We start from the raw sequence: 13,528 nt of genomic DNA on the forward strand, positions 1-13,528 counted from the left end.
GGTCATTTTGGGATAAAATGACCTGATAATTAAATTATACTGATTAAACTGCACACACGCACGCACACACACACACACACACACAGGCACATGGCCCAGGAGCCATTGCTTTTTGCCTGTGACAGGGCTCTTTGGCCTCATGGACTTCTCCATGCGTCTATGCTGAGACATCTGTGCTGGGAAATCTGAGGCACCTGGGATGCACATAACATGGGGCCGATTATGGATAAAGAGGAGGAAGGTGCTTCCAGCAGGCCAACTCCTTCCTGGCTCTGCTCATTTGCCTCCCAGTTCAGGAACAGAGGCCATACACTTTGTACTTGAGAAAGTGGGGAGAGGGGGGACATGCTTCCCTCCTTGCTCCACCCATTCCCTTCAGGTAATACTCAGAAGCTTTGTAGCTCAAGGCTGAAGTTTTCTAATAATTGTTTACTCTTTATCCTTGTTGAATGGCGTATGGGTAACACTTTGCCTTTTAGCTTCTATTATCCTTGATTCTGATTGTGAATTAGGGGCGGGGAGATGGAGAGAGAGAGATCAGAATTTGACATGATTTTGATCAGAATCCACTGGAAACTTTCTTTCTATAGGAGTCAGAATCTCCAGTGCAGGCTCTACTACAGCAGTAGTTAGAATGCACTCATGTTCTGCACATCGTGGGGCAAAGATGACATTGGGGAGGCAATAAGTCATGGTCTCCCTGAAGGAGAACAGGGGCTTTGTTTACATGTTTTCCTGTAACTTGTTTGTAGCAATTGCTTCACCACTGACCAGATCCCCAGGGCCTGCGTCCCCCTGTGTCATGTGCTTTCCCCCCTCATCATGTGCTTTCTGTTAGCCATGGTTTGACCACATGTACAGCAGGGCCCAGAGGTCACTTACAAAATCATGTTCATCGTCTCAAGTGTCAAAGCTGACCAGCCAGCCCAGGCAGGAACAAGAATTCTTATCACTCTCGATAGCCATCGAGCTGGCTGTGACCAGTCCAACTGAGAATGTGATACAGGAGAAAAACCTGGCCTGAGGGACATGCCCGGGGGCCTGGGCTGGCTATCTGTTGGCCCCCATGTCAATAGACCCCTGAGTGCTCTTGCCGACAGAGTTGGGGCGGGGGGCAGGAATATGAGGGGCAGGGGCACCTAGTCCCCAGGTAGGCAGTAGGAATCACCAGGCGAGCTCTGGAGATCCTTGGGGTTGAGGTCTGAAGACAAGGTGTGAGACCTGATAGATACAGGGCTCAGAAAGCTTGAGGAAGGAGCCAGATTCCAGCTCTGGGAGTTGGCCTGCACTCTTAACTGTGAGAACATTTGAAAGCTCCTTTGATGCTAATCTCACTTCCTGAACATGTACCTGCGTTCACTGAAGACTTCCTCCCTGGGTGCTTCTTCTTTTGCACCCCAATGCTTGTCAGCACCCTGGGTGACTCAGCCATCTACAAGAGGGCCATATGGTCTTTGACCTCATGGGTGCCTGTGCCACTCCATCTCAGCCACATTTGTCCTTGAACCCTTCCCCCCTTCATCTAATCAATTGAACTAATCCAGACACTAATCTCTTCTGAGCTCCAGATTTGCATAACTAAGTGTTTGGGGTCTCCTCTGGGACTCGGCAGGTCCATATTGATTTTCCCAGAGCTGGTTCCCCAGCACCCCTTCCTTTTCATCCCAGTCAAGAGTATCCTCATCCGTCCAGTTGCTCAGGCTTTGAGAGTCACCCTTAGCAGGTCCATATTGATTTTCCCCCTGAGCTGGTTCCCCAGCTCCCCTTCTTTTTCATCCCAGTCAAGAGTATCATCATCCGTCCAGTTGCTCAGGCTTTGAGAGTCACCCTTGAATCTCTTTTGTCCTTTGTCTCTCTGTCCAACCACCAAGGCATGTGAAAGAAATCTCTAAAAGACATCTTGAATCTACCCATTTCTATCCATGCCATTGGTGGGAATGCAAAATGGCATGGCCGTTGCTCCTGTCTTCGTCCTGGCTAGCATCACCCACACCCGGTTGACTAGTTAGCAGCTGCCTCCTAACTATTCTAGTTTTACAGTGTCCTTCTCAGTCTCGTTCAACAGCGTTGGGCCTGAATTTGGCCTTGATGCCAACATGGTGATCCCTGGTTTCTTGTTTGCATGTACCGTCTGTTCCTTTGCCCATCCCTCTATTGTTGATGATTCTTCCTTTGTGAAAACTAACAATAACAACACAACTGCAGCTACAAAGTTTCTTTACTTTAGCTCCAAGCCATCCATGTGGTAATGGTCTGTCTAGTTGGCTGTAGGAGTTCCAGCATTGCCCATATCTGGCCCCAGAGTGTGGGTATGAGAGCTTCCCCCTCTCTCCCCCTCCCCTGCTGATAGCCAATGTTCTGAACCATGCTGAAGGTAGGCTTGTTCCCTTGTTTTTAGCTGTTTTGAATCACTGTGTTTCAGGAATACCTCCTGTCACAGCACTGAGTTGAGTTTTACTTTGTGATCTAACCTGAAAACCTTTTTCTGTAATAGGTGAATTACACCTAATTATATTAAATGATATAATGGCTGTGTTTGTTTTCCGACCTGTCATATTACCTTTTTACTTTTTGTCTCTATGAGTTTGACTACTCTAAGTACCCCATATAAGTGGGATCATGCCGTTTTTGTCTTGTGAATGGTTCATTTCACTTACTGTTCTCAGAGTTCATCCATGTTGCAGCCTGTGTCAGATTTTTCTTCCTCTTTAAGGCTGACTAATATTCCATTTATGTCTGTCACGTGCTCTTTGTCCATCCATCAGCTAACATTTGGGCTGCTTCACCTCTGACCATTGAGAACAACGTTGCTAGGAACACAGCAAACTGCTTGTACTGCTGCTCCTTTGCCCAGTCCTCTATTGTCGATGATTCTTCCTCTGTGAACACTAACAATAACCACTGTAGCTACAGTTTCTTTACAAATATCTCTTTGTGATCCTGCTTTCAATTCTTTTGGGGATATCCTCAGAAGAGGAATTGTTGGATCATACGTACAGTTATTTTAATTTTTTGAGGACCCTTGATACTATTTTCCAAAGTGGCCAGGCCATTTTACATTCCCATCAATAGTACAGGTTTCCAATTTCTCTACATTCTCAGCAACACTTTTATTTATTTACTTTTTGATAACATCTATTTTAATGGGTGTCAGGTGTTATCTCACTGTGATTTTTGACTTACATTTCCCTAATGATTAATGATGTTGAACATCTTTTCATGTGCTTATTGGCCATTTGTATATTTTTTTTGAAGAAATGTCTCTTCAAGTCCTTTGCCTATTTATAAAATAGGTTTGTTTTTGTTAATTTTATTTATTTACTTTTTGATAATATCTATTTTAATGGGTGTCAGGTGTTATCTCACTGTGATTTTTGACTTACATTTCCCTAATGATTAATGATGTTGAACATCTTTTCATGTGCTTATTGGCCATTTGTATATTTTTTTTGAAGAAATGTCTCTTCAAGTCCTTTGCCTATTTATAAAATAGGTTTGTTTTTGTTTGTTTGTTTGTTTTGTTGTTGTTGTTGTTGAGTTGTAGAAGTTCTTAAAGTCATGGGTATTAATCCCTTGTCAGATATGATTTGCAAAATATTTCCTCCCATTCCATAGGTTGCCTTTTCATTCTGTTGATTGAACAGTTTTACATTTTAAGGACGTCCAATTTATCTATGTTTTCTTTTTCTGCTTGTACTTTTGGTGTCATATCTGAGAAATCCAATGTCTTGAAGCTTCCCCCCGATGTTCTCTTTTATAGTTTTAGGTTCTATGTTTAGGCATTGGATCTGTTTTGAGTTAATTCTTGTGTATGGTGTATCCACTATCATTTTTGCTAGGAGTTCCCAACACATCATAGAGGTAACACCAAACAGTTTAAGAAAGAGATTTCTACATTTCCACAGTTGGCTTTTAGCACCAAATATGTCTTTCCTCTCCTTCCCCAACAAACACTTGTCCCTACCCATAAAAAAGACATAAACATGTAAGAAAACAAATGCAAAAATTTATATTTTATTTGAATTCAAAAAATTTAAAATTGCTTTCAAATTCAGGAAAGTACCATAATGCAGGACCCCAGGGGGAAGCCTCATATACAGAGACAGATAAATTAAATGTATATACTGCAGACAAGCCAAGGTGTGTAGATTACATATTTACAGCACTTGATGTTTTCTGAAAACCATATTTATACATTTTATTACATTTACAAAAAAGGCTTCCACTACCGTTTACCTACAATAATGAAAAAAAATTTACACCTTTCTTTCTTTCTTTTTTGGTACTGTACAAACTTTGTATAACAAAAATATATCTCTGTACAAAAGATTTTTTTGTTTGTTTTTGTTTTACTTTTTTTCCCCCCACATGGGATGGTGATGGGTGTGTGATGTGGATGGTGGGTGAAGGGTCCTGTCTGCCCTGGTCCCTTCCAAGCCTCTGGAGGTGAAGAGAAAATGCCAGAGGTGGGAAGGGCAGTGCACAGCAGGGTGCCGGATGCCTCGCCAGCCTGGGCTCCGGGGGCACCTCCTAGGACTGCACAAGGGGACACAGGAGGGGGGCAGAGGCGGGGCTGGAGGCGGAGCCCACTGGTTGTCTGAGAGGAGGGTAAGAAGGGGAAGGGAGCAGCCAGAGAGCTTCCTGCGTTTGTTTCCAGGGAAAGAGACGAGCGTGGGGTGTGTCCTCTCCCACCAAGCCCAGGGATGCTGTGTGGGCAGCACTGGCCCCTGCCGTGGCCAGTCCCAGTGGCATCTGCCGGAAATTCACTTCCCACTTTAGCCAATCTTTACGTGAATCAGATCTTTTCACTGTTTCAACCCAGAATTTGCTTAAGGACCAAACACGTTTGTATGTTTCTATTTGTCATTTCAAAATGTGATACGGACTTCTGAGGCCAGCAGGTCACATATGCACACGCGTGTAAGCCCATGGGGACCTTCCCAAGGACAGAGACAGTGGCTCTAAATGTCAGTTTGATTCCTAAATTCGTTATAGATTCCCAACAATACTTCTATAGAATTCATTAATGACCAGAGCACAAAGTAACTCAAAATAAATCAAACTCCCTTGCAAGGGCTGCAGAGTGTCTGTCATCCACTCCATCCTCTGGATCCAGGAGCGCCCAGCTCCTCCGTCTGCTGTGGCAAGGTGCGCAGGGCCCTGGGCCACCAGCTCCCGGAGGCAGGGGCTGGGTCCTTGTCTTGTTGCTGCCCAGGTGGGGAGAACAGAACCCAGAGAGGACATGCAGGCCCCCTGCCCGGCCCCTCCGCTCTGGCCAGTCCTGCTGCAGGCATTCACCTACTGCTCCCTGTCTGTGTCCTTCCTAGACCTGGGTTTCTGGCCGCCGTATAGTGGACTTTGGAGTTAGAACCATCTGGGTTTCATCCTGACTCCACACTTCACGTGGCTTACATCTCTTCACCATTCTGGGCTTCTGTTTTCCCATCTTTAATGGGGATCATAATTCTTACATTTTAGGTGGTGGAAGGCCTAGAACTGAGACTCCTGAAGCGTCAGGCACTTATTACACTGCAGCGTGATTTTTCGGCCACTGGGGCAGGCTCGCTCTCCTGTCCCTTCCAGCACCTTCCGATGCCTGCAGACGTGGCATCCGTCTGGGCCACAGGCTTGTTTCTCTTCTTTGTCCACTGACAGCCACACTTGGCCTTGGGCTTGTGGCCAGATTCCTCACCCTTCTTTCCAGCGCTGCCCGGAACCCAGATGACTGTTTAACTCACTGGGATTAGAATGCAATAAAATGAGGTTGGAAAAAATAAGCTGACTTCCAAGCCGTTTCTTAAGGTGTTTTTCTGCCCTTGGGGTAATCCCTGCTGTCATCCTGCAGCTGGACCGTTCGTTTGTCCAGGGCTGGTCTCCGCTCTGGGGACTGAGCACCGCGGATGCATCCGCTGACACAGTCACTGGGTTCTGACGGCCCGGTCAGAGCCCGGCAGCGCATGTTGGTTTCAATGCTTGTTGGTGCCTCCGTCACTGGGTTCTGACGGCCGGTCAGAGCCGGGCAGCGCATGTTGGTTTCAATGCTTGTTGGTGCCTCCTCCTCTTCCCTCTTCTCTGGGCTTGTGGGGAGCATGGGGCATCCTTCACACCCATTTCTGATTTCCAAGCGTCTGTGGTCTCCATAGACGCAAATGAAGGAGGTGTGTCTGCTCTGCTATGGGCAGTCCATAGGCTTCCTTCCTCTCGCAGCCCCTCTTCCTGTGCTGCCCCCATCAGGGCACAGCGGGCTCCTCTCCAGGGCGCGGGAGCAGAGGGCGGCTGGGCGAGGGCCCAGGTCCAGCAGCAGCAGACACGGGCGGAGGGACGGACGAAGATGGGCACTGGGCACTGGGCTCAGGGAGCTACTTCTGTGCCCTGGAGAACTGGGAACAAACAGATCACACCAGAGTTTGTCAAACAAGAGAGGCAGTGAGCGGGAGGGGCGGGGAGCAAAAGGAGGCAAGAGCAAAGCAAAGAAGAAAAAAGGGGAAAGAATGAAAGACAACTAGTTGCCCTGACCCTGATCTTTGATTTTTAGTCCCCTAAACCGAGGGTGGGGTGCCGGGACCCTGCTTCCCCACAGAGAACATTTATTTTCCGGATGTTGTCGTTTCCTAGGCTGGGCCGACATGTCCGGTACACACAGGGGACCCAGGGCCTAGGGACCACCATGCTTTCAGGGGCCAGGGAAACGTTTTAAATTTACTTTCAAAATCAGAAGGAAAAATGAACATCATAATAATGAATATGTAGTAACGACTCCTGCTTAGACGGTACTCATCTTTGTAAGAGCTATAAAGTATCACTTTTCATGTATGTAGTTTTGAGTGAAGGAAGGGTCCATGAAAGTCAACACGCCCTGCCCCTTGCCCCGCCTCACCGACCCCATGGGCCGCCGTGACTTCCCTGTGTGGGGTTTTTATTTTAACTTCAACTGTTCTTGTCAGGCATCACTGGAATTTGCGACCCCATCATTCATTTTAAATGTATATGTGTTCACAGTCCCTGAGCCAAGCAGCACCGCTTCGTTCCTGTGCTGGGCACGCCGATGTGGGCGGAGGCTGCTGCTGGGGAGCTGTGGGTGGGGCCAATGGTCCCAGGGCCTGGATTCTGTGAGGGGCAGCACTGAAGGCTGCCCAGCCTGGGAGCCGCCACCCCCGATGGCCCAGATGGCACCCAGGCACCTGAGACCCAGCGGAACCCAGACGTGGAGCGGGGGTGGGGTGTGTGCAGGTCATGGGCCATTCCTGTTTTTGTCCTATACTGTTCAATAACGCTGCAGCTCCAAGTTCAGAGTCATTACCCATCTCCTGAAAGGCCTGATTTATGTTGTCAGAGATGTCACTTTTTATTTTTTGCTTTCTGTTTGCAAGAGTTCTGAGTAGGAAAATGTCAAGATGGAGCGTAAAGATGAAACCTTAGAACGATGCTGGCATGTTAAAACGATCCCACTGGAATCATTTCTCCTCCTTCGTTAAATATTTGCTCAGGGTGGATGTTAAAGGATGCGCGCACAGGTCCCGGTCCCTCCCACTCCCTCTCACCGGCTGCTGGAGGCGGGGCTCTCGGGGGCAGCGGGGGCGGCAGCAGGCCTGGGGGCTATACCGCTGTACACACTGTGCTGACTGTGAACTCCGCCTCGGTGGCCATGATGTCTGTGGGCTGGATGTTGCGGTCGTACATTGGGTTCTCAAATGTGGCCCGAACATTTGTGTTCTCGTGGCCAGCATAGCCATTGAACGGAACTTTGGGTCTTCTCCTGGGAATGAGAGGGAAAGGACAGACTCAGGTCTAAAGTCGGACAGAGGGAGAGGGAGGCAGAGGGAGGGCAGGGAGGTTTCAGGTCACAGCTCAGGAAAGCTCTGGGTGGGCTGGGGCCTGGCGTGTCTTGTCGCCCTCCCACCCCCCTGCCTCCTTCCTCCCTGTACCTGTGCTTGTAGAGATAGAGCACGAAGCCTGCAATGATGAGGGCGATGAAAGGCACCAGGATTGCGGCGGCCACCGAGCTGCTGTTGGAAGCAAAGTGGCGGCCGATAGATTCCGGGTCTGACTCCAGCAGCCTGAGGTCTGCAAGTCCCAAAGCATAAACCTTAGGTCAGAGACACAGTCTGGGAGTGCGGCCCCTAGCGGTCACCATTGGGAAGTGCGGCTGCGGTTGGCTAAGTCCCTCCTCCTCGCTGCCTTCCACACACACCCAGACCTTCCCGGGAGAAGGGGCTCACGGGGGTCGGTCAGAGGTCAGATCGTATGTGAGGACAGCGTTCAGTCCTGGGGGAGCCAATCTGCGGGAGAATCTGAAACTATGTCGCAGAATAAAATCTTAAAAGGGTGCAGCCCTTTAGAAGTTTTGAAACTTTCTGGGCCATAGAAGCTTTGGGCCATGGAACTTTACAAGAAAGTGAAAATATGAAACGGATGCATGAGGTCCTGCTCTGGGGGCACTGAAGTTTCTGTCTCTGGAGGGTCTCCCCTCCTTTGTCTGCCCCTCCGCCCACAAGACTGGGTGGCTCAGAAGAGCGCAGTGGGACACCCTTGCCACCTAACTGAGGGGCTGAAGCTCCGAGAGGAGACAGGGAGTCCGCTGTGGAGCCAGAATCAGAACTTGGCTTCCTGAGGTCTCTCCGTGTTTGAGGCTGAGGGGTCAGGCATTTGAAGGGCTGCTGCAGGGAAGAGAGTGCAGCTCACGGGGGCAGAGCTAAGAAGAGCTCTCGGGAGGAGCGGGGTGGAGTGGGCAGAACAGGGAAGCCGATTTCCACTGAAGACAAGGGGAAGCTTTCTGAGGGCCAGTGCTGTGACAACACGCAATGGACCGAATGCTTTGGCAGGCAGGGGCTCTGGAGACAGCACCGGGACTGCCTCCCACGAAACCAGGACCTCTCCCCCCATGAGCCCGAGGCTCACACCCAGAGGCTCTGGGTCAAAGCCAGTCTCTGGAGGGAGGATGCTGGGCACTGATGGTGTGGAGCATGCAGGCTAAAGATGACGGGAGCAAGGGAGGGAAGCCTCGCTGACACTCCGTTTTCTCATCTGTAGGATGAGGACTGCAATGCCAACCTCTGTGACATGTGGGGAGGAAAGGACAGCACGGATGAAGGCACCCCTCAGGACCCCACGTCTCAATGCTTAGGGATGTCTGGGTGATGCCCGAGGGCTGGCCAGACAGTACTGCAGGGGCCTGTATTTTAGACCCAATGCCCTTAAGTTGGGGGCCTTCAGCTCAACAGCTGAGCGTGAAACTGGCAAAGGGGAGTGCATGATGTATCGTGGTTATTTGTGGAGAGGTGTTCCACAACTTCCATCAGCACCTCAACGGCGTCACTCATCCAGAAAGGGTTGAGAACTCCTGTCTTAGATTGTTGGTTGTCACCAATCCTCTGTCCTCTACCCCCATATACACATTTCTCCTCCACACCCATGAGCTCATGCTCCCAGGGGACAAATGCTAGTTGCTCCAGGGGACAAATGCTAGTTACCAAGTCTTTGAAAGCCGAACTGCCCAAAGCCGTGGCCCTTGACAGAGCCTTGGTAGATGAAGGTGCCTCCGGAGGACTCTGAGGAGACCTGTGTGGTGGGAGCAGAGAGCGTAAGCTGGGAGGCGTGCCAGCAGGAGATGGAAGCCAGGCCAGGGACACACTCAGAGACATGTTGCCCGCGGCGCTGTTTCACCTCCGCTCTTGCCCAGATACAGACAGTGACCCTGACCAGCACAACCAGGCCCGGGCAGAGCAGGCTGATGTGCTGGGGGAGGGGCGGGGGCACCAACTGCTTGTAGGAGGCAGGGAGGCGTTTCTCTTTTCCACTGGCCAAGTCATTTAATATTGGCTTCAGTTTCTCATTTATAAAACAGGAATAATAACAGTACCTACGTCTCAGGGTGGCTGTGAAGATTAAATGAGTTAATATAGATGAAGCACTTACAACCCTTAACAGGCCCTAGTTAAGTGTCAGCTGTTCTTGCTGTGTGAAAAGCTGACTTAGAGCACCCCGGGACAGCGAACCAAGATTAAAATGGACCCAGCAGACTTAACGCACTTTGGAGAGTTCATCCCCGTTCCATTAGCTATAATATTTTTTGGGGGCAACTAGGGACATAACTCCTTCTTGTTCCCTCTGCCACTTGCCTCCATGAGGCTCGTGTAACTGGCACAGACAGACAAACACACTTGTCGGAGGGCAGAGCTGGTGCTACTGGCGTACCTTCCAACGCATGCTCTTCCCCAGGGCCCTCTGTCTGTGGTGCTCTAGGCTGACCTCCTCTCCTGTCCCCTTGAACACACCCTGGGTGACACAGACGCGGGCCAATGGCTGGCTGCCATCCTAGGCAGTTGCTCCAGCTGCCCCTGGCCCCCCACAGCCCCATTCCTGTCTAGCCTCTGGCCTGCACTCCTGGCTTCATCTCCCAACTCTGACCCTGTCCTCTCACCTCTGGCACCTCCCCTATGTCTTAGTCTCCCCCCTGTGCTGAGTCACCTACCATCTGTATCCTTAAATGCGGGTAGATGTTCCAGGTTCTCATCTGGGACACCAACTTCTCCCAGCTCCCACCACCACGCCCTGACCTTCAACTTGCTTGAATTCACTGTATACCGCTGACCTCCAAGTTCCTTGCTTTTGGATCTAACATCAGAACCTACTCCATCTCGCTCAGATGTGCTGACCCTCTGGACTCCCAGCCTCCTGGCCCTTTTTATCTTTGCCTTTGCCCATTTGACTAGCCAATGAGGTCTCCTTTGCTCCCTGTTCTGGCCCTACGGAAAACCTCCTCCCAAGTTTCCACGTGGATGCAAGAGTTTCCACCCTCTCCTCACCTCCTCTTCCCTGGCAGTGACCTTGGAATGGGATGGGCCAAGGGCACCGGGAGTCCAAGGACTGAGTGAGATTTGCTCAACTTACATGCCCATCTAGAGCCCAGTGATCATCTTTGAACTTATTCACAAAGATCTCCACAGGCCCTGTGATCTGGTAAACCTGGAGTCGGAGATGGAAATCTTCTTTCTTGTAAATTCCTGGAAAAAGCAAGTTCAGAGGGTGCACTTGAGAGATCCAGAGAAATGTCAAAACCCGTTTGTGGGTATGCGGGTGTGAGCGTCTGAATGTGATCTCACATGCAGATGTTGATCTAAACATTCCACGAATTATTAACTGTAAGCCAAGTACGGTGCTGCTGGGGAGTTGGTGTAGGCTGTGACTCCACGAATTATTAACTGTAAGCAGGCAAGTACGGTGCTGCTGGGGAGTTGGTGTAGGCTGTGAGTCTGTGCAAGAATGTGCATGGGTGTTAATAAACAATGGATTACTGGCCTGTGGCTGGGACTCTGTTTATACATGCATGTGTGAGAATAAAGTGAATGTGGTTTTGTATATGTGAATGTATCAGTTAATGCGTTGGTGTGCCTACAATTCGGTGTGTGTAGGAATGAATGAGTGATGTATCCGAAGTATATGAATGTGTTTAGGACTCTCTTAGAGCTAAAGAGTGAATGTGACTGTTCACTTGTGTTCGTGTGTGTGCATGAATGAACGTGAGCGTACACTGTGTATTACTGTGTGCATTCCTTCACTCAGGCATTCATTTATCTATCCATCTATTCAACAAACAGTTTTTCTACATATTTAGCTGTTCTATTTATAGAAGGACTGAAAATTAGGGAAATTTTAGAAAATGCAGAGATACATGAAGAAAAAACATCACTCTTGATCTCATTACTAAGAAATAGCCACTGTCAACATTTTGGTTTAATTACTTCCAATTTTCTTTCTTATAAATATGATTTTTTTCTTTTAAAAACCGGAGTCCCATTTTAAAAGCATTATCCTGGATGTATTTCTTCCAAAACTGACATAATCTTTTACCCAGTAGATGCTATAATTAGTATATCCCCCCTTTTTTAAATATTTCCATTTATGTACTATGAATAGTCCTGTAATACGAACACCCTTTATTTATGAGTGTTTGACTCCATCCATTTTTATTTCTTATGATAAAGATTCTTAATGAACGGGTCCCTTCATTTTCAAGGCTCTTGATACAAATGCCACCCTGTTTTCTGGAACTGTGCTATTTTCAAGTCGGACCAGCACTGGATCAGTGCCTTCACTGGACCATGACCAGCACTAAAGTTTATCACTTAAAAACATCTTAGTGGGAAGAGTAGAATGTGATATTTTGTGTTTACTCTGATTTTTTTTGATTACTGATGAAAAATACTCTTCTCTTGTTTACTGACTGCCTATATTGTGGCTCTTGGGTTCTCAGCCCCTGTTTCTGGTTCCGTTTTAGGGATAAGAGTCTTTTTTCTCTTTATTTCTCAGGGTCCTTCGTATGTTCAAGTTATTGATGTTTGTCACCTTTGTGCCTGGTGTTTTTATCATGTAAACAAAGATGAATAGACACTTCCTCTTCCCCCTGCCCACCAGACAGGTCTGAGCCTCCTAGGACAGTACAATGTAATGACAGCAGATTCATCCTAGCAAAGGGCATGTGCCCACCTGCCCTTAGCAGCCCTGGCTTGCACAGAGGGTCGGGGGGTGGCGGGGGGGTTACTCCTCACCGGCCAAGTGCAACTCCACGCCGCTGTGGTCAATCATGGTGGCATTGACCTTGCTGCTGACAACCTGGAAGCCAGTCACCCTGAGCATGGCTGGCTGCTTCTTCCCCTGGTACTCATAGGCCCCTTTCCAGAGGGAATTCTTGGCAAAAACATCCCCAGGAACTAGAGGAATTGAGAAACAGACATGAGAGGGACTCTGATGTGTGCTGGCAGACTTGAGACCACCTGTTGACGGACCCCAGTTCAGTGATGAGACTGTTTTCCCAACCTCTCACCCCGGGGAGGGTGGTGGAGTGCTCGGACCTCTTGCGATCCTCTTGGCTCTCAGGGTGAATGAATGGAGGGTAAGGGAGAGAAGGTGGATAAGAAAAAAGGAGAAAACAAGAAAGGGAGCGAGGGAACTAGAAAGAAGAGAGAGAAAGAGAAAGGAGAAAAGAGAAGAAGGGAGGAGGCTGAAAAGATGAAGAAAGGGAAAAAGAGAAATGTAGCAGTATCGTGTAACAGATAGGACTCAGGCTAATGGAGGCAGACAGATCTGGATTCTCATCTTGGCTGTAAATTACCTATTGTTTGGTCAAGTGTAAGGGCCTCAACTCCCTCACCTGCAGGCCACACCTGCAGTTCTGGAAGTGGGGGCCACCCTACCTGCCTCATCAGAGTTATTGTTTGGGGTCAAGTGATCTAATGTTGCAAATTGTACATCACAGGATGTCAGGCACATAAAGCACCCAATGAACGATAGCTATTAAAACTGTTATTTATCCTGTAATAATTCTCTACGGCACGTGTTATAATCCCTATTCTACGGAAAGATACACTGAAGCTCAAGAAGTGCAGCCCATTCACAGATGGTCAGTGCCCAGAATGGAATTTGGATTGAGTCTTGTTTCCTGTACAATGCACGTACTAACTAATATCACTGCCGGGTTCCGAAAAGCATATGATAGTGCGTAACTGTGCACTGGTCAGGCAGCAGGCCT

The 13,528-nt window shown here is 48.7% G+C and overlaps 1 protein-coding gene across 1 annotated transcript in view; it reads right to left on the reverse strand.

Moving 5' to 3' along the window:
• Nucleotides 1–5,993: 5,993 nt before the first annotated feature.
• Nucleotides 5,994–13,528, reverse strand: part of LOC102258474 (CUB and sushi domain-containing protein 2-like) — a 223,335-nt gene continuing 215,800 nt past the window's right edge. The window contains exons 54-58 of the mRNA XM_014549497.1: nucleotides 12,549–12,710; nucleotides 10,891–11,003; nucleotides 9,471–9,558; nucleotides 7,926–8,064; nucleotides 5,994–7,756 (exon numbers count right to left, since the gene is read on the reverse strand). Coding sequence (XP_014404983.1) covers nucleotides 7,597–7,756; nucleotides 7,926–8,064; nucleotides 9,471–9,558; nucleotides 10,891–11,003; nucleotides 12,549–12,710 — 662 coding nt within the window. The 3' untranslated portion in view covers nucleotides 5,994–7,596. The remainder of the gene's footprint in view (nucleotides 7,757–7,925; nucleotides 8,065–9,470; nucleotides 9,559–10,890; nucleotides 11,004–12,548; nucleotides 12,711–13,528) is intronic.

Source organism: Myotis brandtii, unplaced genomic scaffold (assembly GCF_000412655.1).
Source record: "Myotis brandtii unplaced genomic scaffold, ASM41265v1 scaffold555, whole genome shotgun sequence".
Classification (NCBI taxonomy): domain Eukaryota; kingdom Metazoa; phylum Chordata; class Mammalia; order Chiroptera; family Vespertilionidae; genus Myotis; species Myotis brandtii.